This window comes from Coregonus lavaretus (genome assembly GCF_964263955.1).
Source record: "Coregonus lavaretus genome assembly, chromosome: 14".
NCBI classification, from domain to species: domain Eukaryota; kingdom Metazoa; phylum Chordata; class Actinopteri; order Salmoniformes; family Salmonidae; genus Coregonus; species Coregonus lavaretus.
In genome coordinates this window covers 2,863,988-2,873,579 of record NC_140001.1, presented here as the reverse complement: position 1 = coordinate 2,873,579, position 9,592 = coordinate 2,863,988, and the positions used below count along the sequence as shown (strand labels likewise).

At 42.4% G+C, this 9,592-nt stretch overlaps 1 protein-coding gene across 1 annotated transcript in view; it reads left to right on the top strand.

The window, feature by feature from the left end:
* Window positions 1-774: 774 nt before the first annotated feature.
* The window catches only part of LOC311141774 (WD repeat and FYVE domain-containing protein 3-like), a gene marked incomplete at its 5' end in the record, with an annotated part of 22,541 nt that continues 13,723 nt past the window's right edge, over window positions 775-9,592 (top strand). Inside the window, 2 exons of the mRNA XM_084177227.1 lie at window positions 775-864; window positions 9,209-9,367. Of these exons, the coding sequence (XP_084033353.1) occupies window positions 775-864; window positions 9,209-9,367 (249 nt within the window). The remainder of the gene's footprint in view (window positions 865-9,208; window positions 9,368-9,592) is intronic.

The following is a 9,592-nucleotide window of genomic DNA, read 5'->3' as shown; positions in this document are numbered from 1 at the left end:
TCCACCAGCACCACCCTCACCCCCACTATCCCCACCCAAAAAGGCACATCCAGCACCTCTCTTCCCACCATAGTGGAGGACACACCACAGGAGGAGAGCGACCCCCTCAGTGCAGAGCAGGCTCAGGCCCTCCTCACCACCATAGCTGCCATGAGGGATCAGTTCACCACACTGGAGGGAGAGGTGGTCCTGCTCAGGGAGAGTGTGAGCAAACAGCAACCAGACATCCACACCTTAGAGGAGCTCCTAACCAAGGTGCGGACAGAGCAGGACAGCAGCCTTGCAACACAGTTGAAAGAAGTTCAGCAAGAGAGAGACGGACTCAAGAGAGAGCTGGCTGATCTAACAAAGGAGGTGAGAGAGCTCCAAAAAGACAGGCAGAGCAGTAATAACGAGCTGACCACACTAAGAGAGGAGCTGCAGGAGAGAAAGAGAACAGAAGACAGACTGCAGGAGCAGCTAGATCACCACTCTATGACCTGCCATCACACAGCAGAGGAGCCCACCTCAACCAGCCAGGCCTCCCCAGCCCTGCCGGCTGCATGCCTCCCCCCCAGCCCCCAGAACAGCCTCCCACTGACAGCGGCACCGGCACAGACCAGCCACACCCCAGCTCCAACACCCACCAGCCCCAACTCTACCCCCTCCAGTCCAGAAGAAACACTGGCTGAGATTGTCCTGTTGATGGACTCAAATGGGAAGTTTGTTCAGGAGAAGAAACTTTTCCCTAGACACAAAACGAGAAAGGTGTGGTGCCCAACAACGCAGAGTGCCATGGCGCTGCTTGATAAGGCCCAGCTTGGGTCACCAAGCCACATAATCATACACACCGGAAGCAACGACCTGCGTGCTCAGCAGGAGAGGGTGGCGACTTCACTACGGGGAGTGATTGAGAAGGCCTCCGCAATCTTCCCCAACTCAAGGATCGTGGTGTCAACCCTTCTACAGAGGAAGGACATCCACCCTGCCACAATCCAAAGAATAAACGCCAGCCTCTCCCGGGACTGTGCCCTGCGACCCAATGTACACCTGGCCCACCATCCCACCCTCGATCTGGACTGTCTCTATGACCATGTTCACCTGTACAGGGAGACAGTCCCCATCCTTGCTAAGACTCTCAAGGACGTCGCTTTAAACCGCATCCCGACCTCTCCACCCAGGAACAGCGGAGCAATCTCCACCCCCCCGAGATCACCGAGACAACACCCCGGACCAGTACCCTGGACCCCCCAGCCACAGCCACAGCACCACCAACCTCAATGCCCACCACATCCAGCGCAGCACAGACCACCCCAACCCAGCTTCAGACCCACCCAGACGAGGCCTAACACCCCCCTCCCCCCCACCACAGACCCACACCTGGAGGAGCCACAGCCCGGCAGACAGAGCTATGCACAAGCTGTGAGAGGAGCAACTGGTCCAGCTCCCACCAACGAAATGAGTGACATCAAACAAATGCTGAATCTACTATGCTCACATGTGATAGGCCGAGGGTCATGGTAAGATGAGCACAAGAACTCCACCATCCTCACACTACATCCACCCAAGTGGCATGACACAAATACTATCTTAAATGATAAACAAATCACATTTGCATAATAAGAGTTTACCTTAATTGAAAAATCCTATTTTAATAGTTCTTGTTGGATTGTGAGTGTTTATCTCATTTTGAATGTAAAGAAAAAACAGTTATGAAGTCTTTTTACGTTGCATGTTGGAATTTACAAGGCTTGAAGTCCTCTGCTTTTGGGCTAAAGAGCAGAAACCCAGACTTCCTTAAAGAAATTGATGATGTTGATATTGTAGTACTACAGGAAACATGGTGCAGAGGTGATGTTTCCACTGGCTGTCCACTAGGTTATAGCGAGATAATCGTACCATCCACCAAATTAAAAGGAATCACACAGGGCAGAGACTCAGGGGGAATGCTAATATGGTATAAATCTGAACTAACTAATTCAATCGAATTGATCAAAACAGGAGAATTCTTTATCTGGCTAAAAATCAACAAGGAGGCTATCTTAACAGATAACAACGTCTTCCTCTGTGCCACATACATTCCCCCCTCAGAGTCACCCTACTTCAATGAAGAGAGTTTCTCCATTCTAGAGGGGGAGATTAGTCACTTTCAGGCCCAAGGCAATGTGCTGGTCTGTGGAGATCTGAATGCTAGAACAGCAGAAGAACTAGACACTATTAACAGTCATGGGGACAAACACCTACCGGGAAGCAACAACCTTTCCCTCCCCACATACCCACCTAGAAACAACTATGACAAAGTGAAAAACAAAAATGGAGTACAGCTCCTGAAGCTCTGTCGAACACTGGGTCTGTACATAGTCAATGGTAGGTTAAGAGGGGACTCTTTTGGTAGGTACACCTACAGCTCATCCCTTGGCAGCAGTACTGTAGACTACTTCATCACAGACCTTAACCCAGAGTCTCTCAGAGCCTTCACAGTCAGCCCACTGACACCTCTCTCTGACCACAGTAAAATCACAGTGTATCTGAAAAGAGCAGAACCCAACCATGAAGCATCACGGCCCAATAAATTACATGGTACTAAACAGACCTATAGATGGAGTGCAAACAGTACAGAAATCTACCAAAAAGCAATTAGTAGCCAAAAAATACAATCTCTCCTGGACAACTTTTTAGCATTAACATTCTCCTACACCAATGAAGGTATAAATTTGGCCGTTTGGAACATAAACTTTATATTTGACAAATTAGCCTCCTTGGCTAATCTTAAGAAACATAAGAGCAAACCAAAAATAATAGATCATGAAAAATGGTTTGATAATGATTGCAAAAATCTAAGAAAGTCATTGAGAAATATATCTAATCATAAACACAGAGACCCGGACAACAAAAATATACGTCTTCAATATGGGGAAACACTGAAGCAATACAAACACACCCTAAGAACAAAAAAGGAACAGCACATTAGAAATCAGCTGGATGTGATTGAGGAATCCATAGAATCAAACCACTTCTGGGAGAATTGGAATAAATTAAACAAACCTCATAATGAGGAATTGGCTATCCAAAATGGGGATATGTGGAGAAATCACTTTGCAAACCTCTACAGCAATATAACAAAGAGCCCAGAACAACAAGATATACAAGAAAAATTACAAATCCTTGAATCAGCAGTCAAAGACTATCAGAATCCTGTGGATACCCCAATTACAGAACAAGAATTATTGGAAAAACTTTGCACTCTCCAACCCAAAAAGGCCTGTGGTGCTGATGGAATTTTAAATAAAATGATCAAATATACAGACCACAAATTCAAATTGGCTATACTCAAACTCTTCAACATTATCCTAACTGCAGGTATTTTCCCCGATATTTGGAACCAAGGATTGATCACACCAATTTATAAAAATGGAGACAAACTTGACCCAAATAATTACAGAGGAATTTGCGTTAACAGCAACTTGGGGAAAATTCTCTGCAGTATCATAAACAGCAGACTACATAATTTCCTTGATGAACACAACGTCCTAAGCAGAAGCCAGATTGGATTTGTAAAAAATTATCGTACAACAGACCACATTTACACCCTCCAGACTCTAATTGACAAACAAGTAAATCAAAACAAAGGCAAAATCTACTCGTGTTTTGTAGACTTCAAGAAAGCATTTGATTCAATTTGGCACGAAGGTCTTTTTTACAAACTAATAGAAAGTGGTATTGGAGGGAAAACATATGATGTTATTAAATCAATGTACACTAAAAACAAATGTGCGATTAAAATCGGCAACAAGCAAACAGACTTCTTCTCTCAGGGACGTGGAGTGAAACAGGGCTGCCCAATAAGTCCAACACTATTTAACATCTACATTAACGAATTGGCAAAAACATTAGAAGAATCGTCAGCACCTGGTCTCACCCTACACAACACTGAAATCAAGTGTCTGCTGTACGCAAGATGACCTGGTGCTACTGTCTCCCACTAAGGAGGGGTTACAGCAGCATCTAGATCATCTGCACAGATTCTGTCAGACCTGGGCCCTGACCGTTAATCTAAAAAAAACGAATATAATGATATTCCAAAAAAGGTCAGGAAATCAGGATGACAAATATAAATTCTATTTGGACACAGTTCTATTAGAACACACCAAAAATTACACATATCTAGGACTAAATATCAGCAACACAGGTAGCTTTCACATGGCTGTGAATGAGCTGAGAGACAAAGCAAGAAGAGCATTCTATGCCATTAAAAGGAATATTAAAATCGAAATTCCAATTAGAATCTGGCTCAAAATTTTCCAATCAGTTATAGAACCAATTGCTCTATATGGCAGCGAAGTATGGGGTCCGCTCTCTAATACTGAATTTACCAAATGGGACAAACATCCAATCGAAATACTGCATGCAGAGTTTTGCAAGACTGTATTGCAAGTGCAAAGAAAAACTCCAAATAATGCATGTAGAGCAGAATTGGGCCAATACCCCCTCCTTATTCGAATAGAAAAAAGAGCCATCAAATTTTACAACCATCTAAAAACAAGTGACCCCAAAACATTCCATCACACAGCTCTACTATGTCAAGAGATGAAACAAGAGAAGAGTCCCCTCAGCCAGCTGGTTCTGAGGCTCAGTTCACTAACCAAAACCAACCTCATAGAGCCTCAGGACAGCACTCAGAAAATCTGGCCCAACCAAATCATCACAAAGCAAAAAGAAAAATATATCACCTATTGGAAAGACACCACAAAAAATCAAAGTAAACTTCAATGCTATTTGGCTCTAAACAGACAGTACATGGTGGCAGACTATCTGACCACTGTGACTGATAGAAAACTGAGAAAAACACTGACTAGGTACAGACTCAGTGAGCACAGTCTGGCTATAGAGACCGGTCGTCACAGGCAACCTGGCTGCCCAGAGAGGACAGGCTGTGCTCACTCTGCCCCCGGGGAGAGGTAGAGACAGAGCTGCATTTCCTATTACACTGTGACAAATACTCAGACCTAAGAGAATCTTTCTTTCCCAAAATTATCATTCAGTACAACGAATTTGAAACTATAAAAGAGGAAGAAAAAATCAAATATTTATTGGGTGAAAAGCCAAAATGTGCAATTTTGGCAGCCAAATATGTGTCCTCCTGCCACAACCTGAGGGACAGCCAGTGAAAATTGTAATGTAATGTCAATAATATTTCCTGTTTTGTTTTGGCTTTCATAGCATGTAATATGTCTTCTCAGTCATGTTGAGATTGGTCGACTACTATTGCTTTAATGTATTGTTATTCTCATTAATATTGTTGTTGTAGTTGCTGTTAATGGTAAACCCATTTAAACTACTACTATTATTATTGCTGTTGGTCCCACCATTTTTGTTATATGTATACTTTGACAATGTAAGTAATTTTACTTGCCATGTCAATAAAGTCTATTGAATTGAATTGAATTGAATTGAATTGAGAGAGAGAGAGAGAGAGAGAGAGAGAGAGAGAGAGAGAGAGAGAGAGAGAGAGAGACTTTTACACCCATGTTCAAGAATGGCCTTTTTCCCTTTATTCAGATTACAACCTCTCACTTTCAGTTATTTCAAAAGGAAATAATCTCCCAAATATCACTATTTGTAAATCAAACCATAGAAAGTTGGTTGCAATTTCAATTTAATCCTCCAGAAATGACAGAACAAATAATGCAACAAATATTGTGGTTAAACTCAAATATACTAATTGATAACAAAACATTATTTTTTGACAAAATGTTTAAAAAAGGTATAATCTTCGTAAATTATATCATAGGTAGTACTGGTGGAATTATGTCGCACATGCAGCTAACAAAAACATATGGAAATGTCTTTGCGCTACCCAAAATTACAACCAAATAATTGCAGCATTACCGCAAAAATGGAAGAGGAAAGTGGAGGGGGAAAAAAGTAAGGAACTTGTCTGTCGGCCCTGCATTGGAAAAACATAATTGGTTAAAGAAAATGGTGATAAATAAAAAAGTATACCAGTTTCATTTAAAGACCAAAGGATTGACAGCCGTCCCATATATGCAAAATAGTTGGGAAGAGATTTTTGACGTACCGATCCCATGGCATAGTGTTTATGAACTGATACGCCGGACGCCGGATTCAAAACTTATAATTTTTCAATTTAAATTATTATACAAAATTCTTGCTACCAATAGAATGTTATTTATATGGGGGATACAATCTTCCCAGCTCTGCAGATTTTGCTGCGAAGAGACAGAATCATTAGATCATTTGTTTTGGTTCTGTCCATTTGTAGCTTGTTTTTGGACACAGGTCCAGGAATGGCTGAAGGATTGCAATATTTACCTGGAACTAACCTTGCAGATAGCATTACTGGGTGATCTGAAAAGTCATAGTCAATCCATCAATAATATAATAATACTTTTAGCAAAAATGTTTATTTTCAATTTACAATCTGTAGAAACAATGAGAATAGAAGGGTTCAGAACTTTTGTAAAACATCACAGTACAGTTGAAATATATATGGCAAATAGAAATCCAATATGGATGGTGTTAAGAGATAGATGGGAGGTATTGAATGGAGCTGAAGGATGGGACTAATAACAACTAACAACAACTAATAATAACAAGATAACTAATAATGTAAGCATACTGTGTCCATAATAAGCATATAGGTTGTAGGTTGAGAGCTTTTGTGAAAGAGCACAGTTAGAAAGATATGGCATATAGAAGCAAACCAGATGGACATCATGAAAATGATCGGAGAGGTTGAGGGTAGAGGAAGTTCAGGAGTAAAAACAAACAAAATAGAATTATTGTCAAATTGACTGTGTCCATAAAATGTATATAGTATGTATGGGCTGGAAGTAGAGGCCTAAGCGTTGTTGTTCACTAGTTTACTCCAATTAGGGAAGGGGTGGCGGGGTTGGAAAGTAATAAAGGGGAATATATATTTTTTAAGGATATGTATGTATGTGTATGTATGTACTCTACCGTTCAAAAGTTTGGGGTCATTTAGAAATGTCCTTGTTTTCGAAAGAAAAGCAATTTTTTTGTCCATTAAAATAACATCAAATTGATCAGAAATACAGTGTAGACATTGTTAATGTTGGCCAAAATTCACCCAACTTATTGTGGGAAGCTTGTAGAAGGCTACCCGAAACGTTTGACCCAAGTTAAACAATTTAAAGGCAATGCTACCAAATACTGAGTGTATGTAAACTTCTGACCCACTGGGAATGTGATGAAAGAAATAAAAGCTGAAATAAATCATTCTCTCTTCTATTATTATGACGTTTCACATTCTTAAAATAAAGTGGTGATCCTAACTGACCTAAGACAGGGAATTTTTACTAGGATTAAATGTCAGGAATTGTGGAAAAACTGATTTTAAATGTATTTGGCTAAGGGGTATGTCAACTTCCGACTTCAACTGTATATTTGCGAGAAGGAAAACAATCATGGGGGATTGGAAGTGATGCAGACAATTACATTGATGGAAGTTATAATCTATCTGCAATATTAAAGCTGATCTACCCCAAAATTTTGTTTTTGTTTTATTACCAAAAATAATAATAATACAAAATAAAAAATATAAATTGTTGGCTCTCGGTGTACATCCAAGGGCCAGCTATGCTGGCCTGTTCTGAGCAAATTGCAATTTTCCTAAGACCCTCTTTGTGGCACCTGCCAGTAGTCCAAGTGTGACAAAACTAGGGACTGTAGGACCTGCCTTGTTGATAGTGCTGTTAAGAAGGCAGAGCAGCACTTTATTATGGACTGACTTTTCCCCATCTTAGCTACTGTTGTATCAATGTGTTTTGACCATGACAGTTTACAATCCAGGGTTACGTCAAGCAATTGCGTCACCTCAACTTGCTCAATTTCCACATTATTCATTACAAGATTTAGTTGAAGTTTAGGGTTTAGTGAATGATTTGTTCCAAATACAATGCTTTTAGTTTTTGAAATATTCAGGACTAATTTATTCCTTTCCACCCATTCTGAAACTAACTGTAGCTCTTAAGTGTTGCAGTCATTTCAGTCGCTGTAGTAGCTGACATGTATAGTGTTGAGTCATCCGCATACGTAGACACACTGGCTTTACTCAAGGCCAGTGGCATGTCGTTAGTAAAGATTTTAAAAAGTAAGGGGCCTAGACAGCTGCCCTGGGGAATTCCTGATTCTACCTGGATTATGTTGGAGAAGCTTCCATTAAAGAAACACCCTCTGTGTTCTGTTAGACAGGTAACTCTCAATCCACAATATAGCAGGGGGTGTAAAGCCACACTGAATTCTAACAAAACTTGTATATAGCTTCTATTCATGAATGCCCGGAGATGCTAAATGTGTTTATGTTAATGAACGGTTAATTACCGTGAGACCGGCAGTCATTTGCATGACAGTTACCGGCTGACAAAATGTCATGACAACCGCAGCCCTAGGTCAGATAGCTGCAACCCTTACAGCTGATGTGAGTCTCCAACAAGACAGAACTAACCTTAGCCAATCCCCTTCCCCCTGACTAACCAATCCCCTTCCCCCTGACTAACCAACCCCTTCCCCCTGACTAACCAACCCCTTCCCCCTGACTAACCAATCCCCTGTCTCTTCCCCCTGACTAACCAATCCCCTGTGTCCTTCCCCCTGACTAACCAACCCCTTCCCCCTGACTAACCAATCCCTTGTCTCCTTCCCCCTTACTAACCAATCCCCTTCCTCCTTCCCCCTGACTAACCAATCCCCTGTCTCCCTCCCCCTTACTAACCAATCCCCTGTCTCCTTCCCCCTGACTAACCAATCCCCTGTCTCCTTCCCCCTTACTAACCAATCCCCTGTCTCCTTCCCCCTTACTAACCAATCCCTTGTCTCCCTCCCCCTTACTAACCAATCCCCTGTCTCCTTCCCCCTGACTAACCAATCCCCTGTCTCCTTCCCCCTTACTAACCAATCCCTTGTCTCCTTCCCCCTTACTAACCAATCCCCTGTCTCCTTCCCCCTTAATAACCAATACCCTGTCTCCTTCCCCCTGACTAACCAATCCCCTGTCTCCTTCCCCCTTACTAACCAATCCCCTGTCTCCTTCCCCCTTACTAACCAATCCCTTGTCTCCTTCCCCCTGACTAACCAATCCCCTGTCTCCTTCCCCCTTACTAACCAATCCCCTGTCTCCTTCCCCCTGACTAACCAATCCCCTGTCTCCTTCCCCCTTACTAACCAATCCCCTGCATCTCCCCTATAGGCGGTGGTGGTGTATGAGTGTTTGTCGGAGTGGGGTCAGATCCTGTGTGCCATCTGCCCCAACCCCAAGCTGGTCATCACCGGGGGAACCAGTACTGCCATCTGTGTCTGGGAGACTGCTACATCCAAGGAGAGGGCCAAGACTCTCACACTCAAACAGGTAACTAGACCCTCACACTCAAACAGGTAACTAGACCCTCACACTCAAACAGGTAACTAGACCCTCACACTCAAACAGGTAACTAGACCCTCACACTCAAACAGGTAACTAGACCCTCACACTCAAACAGGTAACTAGACCCTCACTCAAACAGGTAACTAGACCCTCACTCAAACAGGTAACTAGACTCCCTAGACACTCAAACAGGTAACTAGACTCCCTAGA